Source organism: Oreochromis aureus, linkage group 19, assembly GCF_013358895.1.
Source record: "Oreochromis aureus strain Israel breed Guangdong linkage group 19, ZZ_aureus, whole genome shotgun sequence".
Lineage (NCBI taxonomy): Eukaryota > Metazoa > Chordata > Actinopteri > Cichliformes > Cichlidae > Oreochromis > Oreochromis aureus.
The window spans coordinates 30,429,010-30,443,115 of NC_052960.1; the positions used below are offsets into that span (position 1 = coordinate 30,429,010).

Here is a 14,106-nt window from a genome sequence, read left to right on the forward strand (position 1 = left end):
ACATTTCTTCGGCGGGGCAATGTGTTCCGCAAGATGCTCTAAATGAGGCCATGCCCTTGCAGTCTCTGGCGTTGGAATGTGTGTACGATTGGCAGGTATGAATTCACGAGTGTAGACCGTTGGCACTGTGATCTTCTTAGAAGAAGATAACCCTCTTATTTGCAGACCTTTGAGTCTTTTGCATGGTACAACTGTCTCCTTGGAAGACATTGTGGACAGCTTCAACTTGACTGGCTCTGCATTAACATCAAGAGCATCTGCCACTTCTTCAAGAATGAATGAAGAGTCACTTTGTGAATCTAACAGAGCATAGACAAGGACTTCTTTGTTTGAATCACCTGGCATTGATGCATAAACAGGAACTATTGCTGAAGTCTGAGCACTGTTACCATCATGCACAACTCTATTGGATGTGGTTTCTTGAGTGGTGTCTTGCGGTGATTGTGGCTTTCTTTCCTTACTGCAACCTGTCTTGTCATTTTCTTGTTGTTTTGAGTGATCCTCATGTAAGCATGTGGGGTGGCGCTTTGAGCAGGTGTCGCAGACCATCCGGTTGCTGCAGTTCTTGGATTGATGGCCAGGACTCAAACAGCCGAAGCACAGTTTCTCACCTTGAATGAACTTCACTCGGTCAGTTAGTCTACGGCACTTGTGTAAGACATGCCCTGTTTTCTTACAAAACATACATGTGCTTACGTTCTTCTCAGTGGTGTTAGTTGTAAAAATCCTTGCACTTGCTGCTTGGTTCTTAGAGGTCACTACATTCTGAGGGTTAGATCTTGTCCTTTCCGGCTCCCCTTGCCACAAAGCATAGTAAGATGTAACAGGGTTACAAGCAATACTTGCCTCCAATGTCAGGAAAGTTACAAAATACTTGAAATCTGGGAACCTTCCATGCTCTAGCTGATACTGTGTGGCTTTTCGGTTCCATCTGCTGCTTAACCAATCAGGCAACTTGGCTGTCAGTTTTTGATTTTCAATGCCATCATCAAGAATACGCAGACTCTCATTGTGAGCCATGGCACATTCACAACTGTGTAAAAAGTCCATGAATTTCCTTAAGTCAGCGCTCTCTCTTGACACTATTTTTGGCCAGGCATGTAATTTGTCTCGGCAGGCTTTGGCAATCATAAAAGGCTGGCCGTATCGCTCATTGAGGAGTTCCCATGCAGCAACATATGCAGTATCTGAGCCAATCAGAAAATAATCTTCTAATGCCTCTCTAGCTGCTCCTCCAACATATTTCTGGAGGAAGAATATTTTCTCTGAGCTTGGAATGTTTTTCTTTTCAATAAGAGTTTGGAAGGATGACTTCCAATGATTAAACTTGAGTGGATCACCACTAAAAACTGTGGGCTCTGGAATGGGTAGCCTATTTGCTGATATAGCCTCAGCTAAGACCTTCACAAGCTCTCCTGTGCTATCTTGAAGCACATGTGTTGGCACTGCATCCTTTGGTGGTTGTGAGTGCTGGTCCTCAGGCTTCACCTGATTGAGTGGCTGCATAACCTTATGTAGATCCAGGCTCTGTGGAGCATTCCCTTGGGCTGGACTGAGCTCATTCTCATCATACACTTGAAGCCTTGCTTTGGCTGCATTCAACCTTTTCAAATTCTCCAAACGTTCAAGTTCTCTCTTTAGGTTTTCTACAGACCACCTTCTTGCAGAATTCTCTTCTTGCTGTTTCTTTAAGAGAGCAGCCTCTCCTTTCTCTCTTTCTAGCCTACGTTCAGTTTCTTCTCTTTCTCCTTCAAGACGACGAGCTAATGCGGCTGCTTCTTGGTCTGCAATGATCAACCTCTCTTCAGCTTCAAGGTTTTGCAGTTTCTCTTGGTGGCCCTCTTGTTCAGCCATAATCTGCAGTACAGCCTGTGTAGCTGCATACTCGGCAGCAGCTTCTTGTCTTCTAAGTGAAGATACATTTGAGTGAATAGAAGAAGCTTTAGAACCATTAGAGGCAGGAAGTGAAACACTGGAAGCTGAGGATGAGAATACAGAACTATGATCTGACCAAATCAACTCCTCAGCTGTACCCTGCATTTCAGATTGAGCGTTTTGCACTACAGTCTTGGTGATCAAGATGCAGTTATCCATCTTGCGACGCATGTCATGGCCTGGTTGATCAATTTTTCGGTAATCATCATAAGCAATGTTCAATTCAGATAATTCCCTTTGAATACTGGTGATGTGTTCTTGTAGGATGTCACTAGGATCCTGTTTTAACACAGATCTTTTAGCTACCTTAATCAGAGCTTTCCATCTTTCATATTTGCTGTCAAAGCGAAGCAATAGCCCCTTGATTTGCTCTTTCTGAAACTCCTTTCCTTTTTCTGTTAATGTCCGGGCTCTTTCACTTCTACGAGGCTCTTCAGGTGGTGCTATATTTTGCCCGATATTTGATTCATCTGTCTGCTCTAACTCGGTCTCTTCTTCCAGAGCAGCTGCTGCACCCTGAGCTTCTTTACTTGTATGTGACATTTTGATTACTTAGACACAGATATACACAGGCAGCATACAAGAGCAAGCTGCAACAACATTTGCAAATACTAAAAGAATGATCTTAACTAAATGAAGTCACTCTCCTTCAAATTAGCCCATAGATGTAAAATATTACAGAGTAAGTACACTTAACAGAGTTCTTATTCTTATTATAACCTTGTCACACACTGAACTTGTAAAAGACACTGAACCATAAATACAAACTGTGAGTGTCTATCAAAATGTGCAAAGTTTACTTCTGCCCCTTAAGAGCCAACTATAATTATTCAACTGAACATGAATTTACATCTCTTACGTAAATGTACATTCATATACGTGAAACACCGTGGCTGCCAGGCCATACACAGTTCCTTTTAGTTTCCAACTCTTGTGTCACTTTTCAGACCAAAAACTTTAGAGTCTGACTTATAGACTTCTTCATGAAAACCTTATGAACCTGTGTGTCCTAAACAGTGGCTTATCTGTGTTCCCGTCTTAATGAGCTGTCGAATTTGCGCTGATAGGGCGGGTCTGGGCAGGTCCGAGTTTGACTATCACTCCCTCCAGTTAATACACGACACCACGGTTCTTCATTCACTTAATGATTTATTCCTCCGTCACACTTCTCCTCTGAAACACCATAAAACCCACCGTCAAACTGTCATTACATAAAAGTACAGAATGACCAAACATAAATATTACAAATAAACATTTAAACCCAAGTTAACAAATACGCGATAAACAAACACAGTTAACATACCTCGCTGGCTTCTTCTTCTTCTTCGTCTTCTTCTTCACAGCTATCTTTTACTTTAAAACAGCTTATTTATTCCTTCTTGTGACTTAGTTAAGTTATAGCTTAGCTTCTTTGCACATGCTCTTTTGGCTTCCCTTTACGTCACTTAAAGGGGCCTGTGCGCAACACAGAATGAAACTTAGTTCCTACCCCAAAAGGAACAACAATAAATAAAGGAAATAAACATAAATGAACACAATAAATTAAACAAATTGACATAATTTACATTTATGGCAGTTAAACTTATATCGAAGCCCATTTATAATTAGGGAGTTCAGACAGCAGCAATACATTTTGCCGTCACTAGATGGTGATGCCGCACTGCTAACAAACAGCAAATAAGCATCAAAACTGGCTGTAGGATTTTCTTATAATGAAGCTATAGTTTAAAACGTCCCCCCTTGACGGTTAACGTGACTTTGTCCCGAATACCTCCTTTAACTGAGCACCATCTTTAACGAGGTAAGTCTCCGTACCATCACATGATTTGAGGTCGAATAACAATAAGTTTTTGTTCAGTATCATTGCAGACCAACCATTCAAGTTTGTTTAGCAATAAACAATAATTTCCCTAACAAATGAATGTGTGTGAGTAGCCAAAGTATACAAACAACAACATACAAAGCAGTTTAACAAACAATCTCATCCCACTTTGTTGCTCTTTATTTTTCATTATCATCATAACATCCACAAAGTTATTGTTGACACATTGTTATAGTGGCACAGTAGCGTTAGCGTTTTGACAGCACAAAGGTCCGAATCCAGTTGCTGGCTGGGCCTCTGCTCCTGCTCTGTGTACTCCACCTTCCTCTCACAGTTCAAAGACATGCATGCCTGTTTAATTAATGATTCTAAATTGGCTGTCAGTGTGAATGTGAGCATGAATGATTGTTTGTCTCTCCATGTTGGTCCAGTAGACTAATGACCTGTCCACACACTTCTACCATGACAGCTGGAATGGGCTTCAGCTCTCCTGTAAACATGAACTGGCACTGCATAGAGAATAGCCAAACAGAAAGTCTGAACAGAAATAACGCTGAAATGTACTCTGCTTCATTTCAAATATAAAATACTTTAAAAGAAACTACATTTTGCCACATTCCAATGAGAAAAAGAGAGATCTTTAGGGATAACTGTAGCAGTTGAATGATCTTTTACCAATTCAGTCCAATCAAAATTCAGTATTGAGTTTTATTCAATTTTATTTATATAATTCCAAATACAACAACAGTCACCACTTGGAATTTAACAGCCATAAGGCATTACATTATGATGGCTGACAGGTAACGTGAATAACGCTGATGATCACGTTATTCTGGCACATATTATTGAGTGAGAGATATATAGATAATATATTAGATATATTAAGGAGCAAGTGCAAGCTTAAGGACCAGATTGTGATGGTTAGATGATATAGTCAGAGCATCTCCTAAACTGCAGCTCTTGTAGGTTGTTCCCACTCTGCAGTGGTATCTATCAAAAGTTTTTCCAAGGAAGGAACAGCAGTGAACCAGTGACAGGTTGTTCACAGGTTCTTCATGGGCAGCTAAGACTTCAGTGATGCACATTCAATTTCAATTCAATTTTATTTATATAGCGCCAAATCACAACAACAGTCGCCTCAAGGCACTTTACATTGTAAGGTAGACCCTACAATGATAGATACAGAGATGACCCCCTATAAGCAAGCACTTTGGCGACAGTGGGAAGGAAAAACTCCCTTTTAACAGGAAGAAACCTCCGGCAGAACCAGGCTCAGGGAGGGGCGGGGCCATCTGCTGTGATTGGTTGGGGTGAAAGAAGGAAGACAGGATAAAGACATGCTGTGGAAGAGAGCCAGAGGTTAATAACAGATATGATTCAATGCAGAGAGGTCTGTTAACACATAGTGAGTGAAGAAGAAACACCCAGTGCATCATGGGAATCCCCGGCAGCCTACGTCTATTGCAGCATAACTAAGGGAGGATTCAGGGTCACCTGGTCCAGCCCTAACTATATGCTTTAGCAAAAAGGAAAGTTTGAAGCCTAATCTTGAAAGTAGAGATAGTGTCTGTCTCCTGAATCCAAACTGGAAGCTGGTTCCACAGAAGAGGGGCCTGAAAACTGAAGGCTCTGCCTCCCATTCTACTTTTAAACACTCTAGGAACAACAAGTAGGCCTGCAGTGTGAGAGCGAAGTGCTCTAATAGGGTGATATGGTACTACAAGGTCATTAAGATAAGATGGGGCCTGATTATTTAAGACCTTGTGTGTGAGGAGCAGGATTTTGAATTCAATTCTGGATTTAACAGGAAGCCAATGAAGGGAAGCCAATATAGGATAAATTACAGTAGTCCAGCCTGGAAGTAATAAATGCATGAACTAGTTTTTCAGCATAACTCTGAGACATGATATTTCTAATGCGCATGAAAAATGAAGGCTGGCCTATGTGGTCAGCATGTTATAATCTCTGTACTAAAATATTGTGGTCAGTGGTAATGAATGCTGCATTGAGGCAGGACAAGCACAGAGGTGAGTCCACTGTCAGCGGCCATAAGAAGATGAGTCCTCTTCAGTACCACTGTTTCTGTACTCTGATCAGCTCTGAAAACACGACTAAAACTCTTCAAATAAACCATTCATCTCATTCTTCATATACATATTTTCAGCTTCAACACTGAACTGAAGCCAGTTTTGCCAGTTTTGTGCTTGCTTCTTCTGTCTTGATCCCCAGGACCCAGCACTACCTGCCAAGAGGATTCCTGTGCCAACATGGGCATTTGCATTCAACAATGGGAGAACTACACCTGCGACTGCTCCATGACTTCATACACCGGCACACAATGCAATGACCGTGAGTAATATCTAATGTCACATTCATCACTCCTTTGGAAAAGCCTTTTTTGTCACCAGTGAGTGACAAAAGTGAGATTCAAGAAAAACATTTCAAATGGAGAACATTCAATGTGTTGACTCCATATTAATACACATGTTGCAAGTCAGTTTTATATTTTCAGAAATATGTAGCCTATACACTAAATATTAATTTAGCTGAACCTTTGTGGTGGTGACTGGCACTGATGTATGGTTAGTAGTAAGTCTTCCTAGCTATGGATTCCAATTACAAAGAAAAATTTCCCAATAGATTTATCCATGGTGCTAAACCAAAATAATGTAACTCCAATGCTGAATACCCAAAGCTAATAGGTACAGAACAAAACTCTCAAATATACTAGTGTATCTGACCCTGCCTGCAAACAAGCTAACATATCAGTATGAAACCAAATAGTCTGCTAGATGATTGTTTTAAAAGAATCTCATTGTAATTCTCATATCTTCCTCATAACAATATGGAAAAAATTATTAATCTTAAAACAGATTAGTGTGTTTACAATTGAAGTGTTCTCTCAAGTTTTATCATAAACATTTTGTATTTTTGCATGTCTCATATAAGCTTGTTCACAAAAATGCATTTTACAAGAAAAACATCACTCAGACCAGCAGGAGTCACTGTATTGAGCACTGAAGTCCAAAGCATCTCTCTATGAGAAATCAGCTTAGATGAACTGAGTTGCATTGAGTTAAAAAAAAAATTCAGAGTGGCAAAAGAACCATATTTAGCTTCATGATAGTGTTTGGCTGTCACATACTCCATGTTTCTAATATGAATGGCTTTTTTGTCTTCTCAAAGAGGTTGTTTAGGTGCTCTCTTTATTTGTCCAATATAACCTTGAGCACAGGGGCATTTGAGGTTGTAGATTATGATGTTGTACTGCAGTTTATGAACTGTTTAACAGGAAACTTCTTACCACTGTGTGGAAAAGTAAAAAAACTTATAGTAATAGTAGTAAATATAAAATTTTGTTATACCGGCTGCATTTGTCACATCTGTAGTTTCCCGTCAGATGATTCAGCCATTAGAATCTGCCATTGTCTTTTAACTATATCCTTAAGTTGCTGATCATTATGGTTAAATTCAGTGATGAAGGTTATTCTTTTTGTTTTTCAAATTAGAGTTTCAGTTTTTAGTACTTCAGATCTTGATTATATTAAAGTGTAGTTGTAAGCTCTGTCAGTTGTGTACGAGTGGCACTTTCTTTTTTAAATCTTGAATCTCTTCTCCTTAACCTGGTTTTTGTCACGGTCAGTGAGGCGAGCCGTGTGGAATTTATTAAAGGACCCAAGATGCAGGCATTAGTGATGGGAGTGGGCTTTTATTGAGGAGGAATACAAACAGAAAAGGCAAAGGTGTGGACGGAAACTAAGCAAAACCTAAACTGGAGAAAGCTAACAAAACACAGACCCGAAATGGCGAAGCAGGGAGACGCGGGTACACTCAGAAAAATTATGGTTCTTAAATGGTTCTTCAGATGTCTTCATGGTTCTTTAAAGAACCATCATACGTCAAAGAACCTTTTTATTTTGTAGATGGTTCTTTAGGTATTGCAAATGGTTCTTTAAAGAACAAAAGGTTCTTCATCCTTAGCTATCTAAGTTTGATGGTGTAAAATGGCATAAATATTTATTCACTATAATGAGGCTGTGAATTATACTGTGTGTTTTGTTTGTGTGCATGTGTGTGCGAAGGGGGAGGGCGGGTTACCTGGCAATTACCCTTTAAGAGCAGATGGTAGGAAACTGAATATTCAAATAAAAGATAGAAATACTTGCTTAAAAATATACTGGTGGCAGGGGTGGGGGCCAAAGCCTAAAGACCCTACCCCCAACACCCCTAACCCCGCAAACCCACTGATCACAAATAATATGATAATAGAATATGGAATTTATTATTAAGACGTTTATGATTATGGTGAGTTAACAAACAGTAGACACAATGCACACATTCAAATACTGTACTTCAGTTTTAAATTTTAATAAAGTATTACTATTTTCTGCTTCAAGGTAGAGCTGGGCGATATAAGATTTTTTTCATATCACGATATGTTTTTTTCATTTCAGGCGATAACGATATATATCACGATATAAGCCAAATAACTATATTTGTAAGATTTAAATGTGCCGTTGCTCACAAGTAAAATGTGAAATAGTCAGCAGCTTGTTTTGATTTAAATATTTATTTCCCATCATAAGTTCAACAGGGTAGATGTACTTAAGGAACATGAGACTTCAGTTTCAGATAAATAAAGGCAAATATTGCAAACTACACAAAAGGCAGCCGCTAAAGCGTTTAAGTTTCAAAACAGAAAAAACAAAACAGACTAAATTGTCAATTCCACTTAGGAACAAAATATTAATTCTAAAAATAAATCTTAGTTTGTTTTACAGAAGAACAGACAAAATTGACTAACTTTTGTCAATATCAAATAAACTGAGAACTAAAAGGAAATTCTCAATCTCTCCTTGTTGTATAGCTTAGCTATTACCTCAATTAGCTGCTTGAATCCTTCATTTTCGACCGTGTTTATTGGTAGCATGTCTTTAGCAAGACGGTGAGCTATGGCATTCGTTATGTCGCTATGTCTCTTAGCTTTTTGTCATATGGTAAGATGCTGGAGAAAGCCGACTCAATTGACTGTTGTTGCTTGCAGGATTCTCCCGGTTGTTTTCGATGACGAATTAGCGCTTTTAGTCTCGGAACTTCTCTGGCCCTTCCTTTCGACAATCTCTCCGGCATTGGAACCGTCATCTGTGTTCTCTTCGGTAACCTGGTCACCCAAGCTCTCGGTTGATTTTTCTCTAGCGGGCAAACTCATCTCCTCCATTACCCGGCCGGCACGGCGGCTGGCTGCTTCCCAAACAAATACACATGTGCGGCTTGGCACTTGTGCTGTACGTAACAAGTCACGTGACGTGACGCTGTGGCTGTGATTGGTTCAGCTCTGCGCTACTTAATTTGGATTGGCTGTTCTTTTTTTTTTAAGACAGGAAGAGAGAGAGATGAGATCTATCGCAATGGTTTCATTTTTCTATTGAGAAAAAGTTATTTCGCAATACATATCGTTATCGTTCTATCGCCCAGCTCTAGTTCAAGGTATTACTTTTGAGATTATTATATATATTAGAAAATATAGCATAATGATAATACTAGTTATTGTAAACTTTACAAACCACCAGCAGTATGTAAAGTCAAATTATAAAATACTAATAAATAACAACTTCACAACAGAATCTCAGTGTAATGAACACACTTAGTTTTGACAAAGCACGCTGCTTAGGTAAATGATCTCAGTAGTTGTTTATCACTGAGCAATTTATGTGTTTTGAGCCAAATAAATGACAGTGAGAGAGAGAGAGAGAGAGAGAGAGAGTCAATCGTTGGGTTGCGCATGCGCAGACAGATTGCACGACCGGCGGGCCTTGAACTTTTTAAGGGAAAAAACACTTTCTCACGGCCGGTGACAGCGAAGCGGATAACAGTCTTCAGTACCTGCTGGTCTTTGAAGCTCTGGATTCTGGGACTGTTGGAAAAGGTAAAACATTTTCATTAAAACCTTTTTACTGTTTTGTTTTTGTTACTTGTCATTGTAGCTTGCTGTTAATGCTGTGCTAACAATAACGGTTAGCTATGTTAGATACGTTAGCCGTTGATGTTAACGCAATTTAGTATCCGGTATACAGAAACTGTTTTCCTAACAAAACCACTGTTATAATTAAGTGAAGGTGCTCCCAACTAATTTGAACCTTTGGCTTCTAAAATATGTGGTTCTATTGCGTGCGGCGTACATAACGTAATGTCAGCTAGACTGATTAAAATTTATAATATTGTTAATGTCACTAAAATGGCGCCTGAAGCCTGTTGTGATGTGAGCTCTGTGTCTGCTCTAGAAACTCTGAAATTCAGTAGAGCTGAGCCGTACATTAAATACTCACATCAGCCTGTACTTTGCATTCTGTAAGAGCTGTATAAAACACAGCAATGCATAAGTGTTTTGAATGAATAGAAATGTGACACATTAGAAGGTGTGTCTGTGACTGTTACTGTATAACTTATTTTCGGACTAGTTGACAAGTTATGCTCCGGCCATGTGATGTTACCAGGATGGATGTCCTTTTGTAATATAGTTAAATTTTCTTTGTACATTTCATTTATCCACCATCGTACATTAAGCCAAGAAGAGGTCATTATACTAACAAGAGGTATCAACACTGGGCCAAAGTTCAGCATGTGGTTAAAGTTTGTAATCCAGCCAGGGTGTAAATATCGCTCAGCAGCCAGTCGTAGAGCTGAAGCAGGTAGCATCAACACATAAATCTACTCTACCTGGCTTAAATCACAAGACTACCTCTGACCGAAAAGCTGTAGATTTTTCTTGTTTGCACAAATTAATTCAGATTCACACTAACTCTTTTCACAGCTCCAACAAATTGAGGAAGAGGAGGGAGAAAAACAATTAGATTGAATTACAATTGGATGGAAGTCGAGGACAAGGAGGAGGAAGCTTAGGATGAGGAGGAAGAAAAGCAGCAGGAGCATCTTTAGGGATCTCTATGATGTCATTGAGGTTTGTTTCATTAATATTGTCCTCTCACAAAGAAAGATGACTTCTTTTAGTTCACCTACTTCCTGTATTAAATAGTGATGTGCAAAATGTTGTGGAAAACCACGGAGCAGGCACGTATAGTGCATCTGCAGGTAAATGAACATCAAATCTCTCAGACTAAAATCTGTATTATACTTTTAGTCTTAAGAACATATGTTGTATATTTATCACCCTTATGATAAAACCCATGTCAGCCATTGGTTTATGGACTTTGTATTTTGAAGCCTCAACATTTGCTTTATTGCTATTCCAATGTTTTTTGTGAGCCTTTTGGGACCATATTAGGACGAGGGATCAGAATCTGGAGTCGTGCACACTACTGTTTCATTTAGCGTGTATCTATAAGATTTGTACAGCAGATCCAAGTTGTGCCTTGAAAACAGGAACGTTGTCTGCATAGAGGAGAACTTTAATAGCAGGCTTGTACAAAGTGAGGCTTTGTGCTCACATTTGCTGCAAACTCTTGTTTTAATTCTGTTTTCCTGTTTTGATGCAAAATTCATGTGAAATCAGGCAAGAACTGGACTAGTTTTTTATAATTTGTTCTCGTGAATTAATTGTGTATCGCATACATTTGATTTGACTTTCTGCGAGACAACAGTCGTCCGCTGGCCAAAAAAGTTTTCCAAATACCTCCACGTTATCAAACCTGGATTTAGAAAAGAATAGCAAAAAAATCTGCACCTCCTGGTTCACATGCAATTTCTGTTTTTGTGTTCAGAGGCGGCGGCGAGAGGGGAGACCTCGGCTCATCCAGCTGGACAGCCTGACCAGGAAGAGTCGAACATTAACTCGGCTCTTCCAGGGCACCCTGCAGACTCGGCTGCTGGCAACACTGGGATGACGTGAACGCCAAACAGGAGTCCATCACAGGTCGACTGCAGGTATGCGAGTCAGACCTTCTGAGGAGGGTTTCACTTTTCTCTCTTCTTTATAATTGACCCTTGTTTTCTCTCTCTCAGCTCCTTGTCTCAGAGTGGGAGGGATTTGAAACACAAAGGGAGGAGCTTGTCGTTTGGTTGGCTGATATGGATGTCCGCCTGAGTGAGGTTGACCAGCTGACAGGAAACACCTGTGAAAAACTGAAACAACTGCAGGTGTGGGGTTGTTTTGATATGACATATATTTGATATGATACATACGTCAGAGACATTATCCTAAACTGGACTAACAAAGAACCAGGAGTCCAACTAGGGCTGCTCAATTAATCGAATTTTAATCTAGATTACGATCTGGGCTTTCAACGATCATTAAAAATGACTGAGCCGATTATTAGCACCTCCCTCGTGCTTTACTCTTGCGCTGCTCCGTGTGGCAAATCGAGCGCACCTCTCTGCGATTCGAACACACGTCATAACAATTAAGAGGACCCGAGGGAAGCTAAGCAGAAGTTATTTGGAGAGGAGAGGATAATGGCTGCTGAAGAAAGAATGCCGCTGGTTGAAAAGAGAGATAAAACAACTTCAGTGAAACATTATGGGTTCGCGGAGTCAGACGTGGATTAAGTAGACATAGTGTGTAAACTTTGCTACGGTGTCGTAGCTGCACCACAGAGCAACACTACAAATTTATTCAAACATTTGAAGACCGCTCACAAAGTGACATACGATCAAACAATGAAGGAGCAGCAACTTTAGTTGACATACCTCAATGTCAATTTGATGCAATTGTGCATTGTGTGGCTACACAGCTTGCCTTGATGTTTGGTTATTTGTATGCATAAATATTATGCAGTATTTTGAAGTTCACTAAACATTAATGTTTACATTTTCATTTATTTTTTATATTGCAAACATTTGCACTGTTATCGGTATTTGCACACTATTTTATATTATTTTTGACAATCTTTAAAGCCATTATTCAATACATTGTTATTGTTAAATAAATATCGTCAAATAATCGAGATCTCAATTTCAGTGAAAATAATCGTGATTATCATTTTTGCCATAATCGAGCAGCCCTAAGTCTAACATTAAACTTACCTTACATAATGTAAGGCTGAAGTTCATTGATAATTTTATTCAAAAACTTGTTGTTGAAATATTTTTACTGAACATGCAAACATCTGCTGATGAAAATGTCTTGATTTATTGGTCTGTTTTGAAGCTATTGCTATTTCTAATGTGTTTATCACTTTTTGATGTTTTATTAATTAAACAATACATGTATTAATTGTTGTGTTATCTTTAGATATAGTATTTATATATATATTTATTTATTTATAGTATAGTAAAAATGTTATCACTGTTTAAATGACTAATATGTGACATGTATTAGTAGTGATGTGGTGCCTTTTTGTCTTTTGGTATACTGCTAAATGCAATAAACCATTAATATATGTCTATGCTGTGCTTGTATTTATTTTACCCTACTCAAATTCAATTTATGATACATTTTATTTTGAAAGATTTAAAATGGTTCTTTAAAGAACCATTTCAAAAAAGGTTCTTTAAAATGGTTTTTTAAAGAACCATTTGAAGGACCTTTTTAAAAATGGTTCTTTAAGAACCATTTTTAAAAGGTTCTTTGAAAAACCATTAAAGGTGCCCCAAAGAACCATTTCTTGATGGTTCTTTGGGGCACCTTTAAAGGTTCTTCAATGAACCACTGAAAGAAATGGTTCTTCAAAGAACCATTGTTTGAAAGGTTCTTTGTGGCACCAAAAAAGGTTCTTCTATGGCATCAGTCTAAAGAACCACTTTTGGTTCCAGTTGGCACCTTTATTTTTCTGAGTGTAGATGACACAGAATGAAGCAGGGAATGAACACAGATGATGGAGGGAGATAACAGACGAACCGGCAACAGGCAGGCAAACACACAGGGCTTAAATACACACAGCAGTAATCAAGGGATGAGACACAGGAGGGGAACACACCTGGGAGAAATCAAGCTGACGAAACAGGGGAAACGTAAACTGAACACACTCACATGAGACAGAGACCTTCAGAATAAAACAGGAAACTCACAGACACAGAGAACCAGACAAGACACTGAACTTAACAGACAGACCCACGAACAGACACAGTGACACCATGGACAGACAGAGGGAACACAGAGAAGTGGGAGCAGGCAGGTATAGAACAAAACCCTAAATGGTAAACCTTAACAAAAGACATAACAGAACAAACGAGAACATAGAATAATATAAAGAAACACAAAACACCAAGTCGTTAGACTCAGGACCATGACAGTGTTCCTTCTTCCTGATGTTGCTGTCATTCGGTATCACTACATCTATGAATACGGCCATCTTCTTTTGTTTGTCTACCACCACTATGTCCGGTTGGTTAGCCACCACCATTTTGTTCATCTGTATCTGGACGTACCACAGGATCTTAGCTCGGTCATTCTC

General features: G+C 39.1%; 1 protein-coding gene and 1 long non-coding RNA gene across 2 annotated transcripts in view; both read left to right on the forward strand.

The window, feature by feature from the left end:
• Positions 1-14,106, forward strand: part of nrxn3a (neurexin 3a) — a 240,698-nt gene that overhangs the window by 169,540 nt on the left and 57,052 nt on the right. Inside the window, 1 exon segment of the mRNA XM_039603223.1 lies at positions 5,987-6,106. Within this exon segment, the coding sequence (XP_039459157.1) occupies positions 5,987-6,106 (120 nt within the window).
• LOC120434819 lies at positions 9,541-11,938 on the forward strand. Its single transcript, XR_005609381.1, has 4 exons — positions 9,541-9,683; positions 10,569-10,715; positions 11,476-11,638; positions 11,717-11,938. It is a non-coding gene; the product is annotated as an uncharacterized LOC120434819 (long non-coding RNA).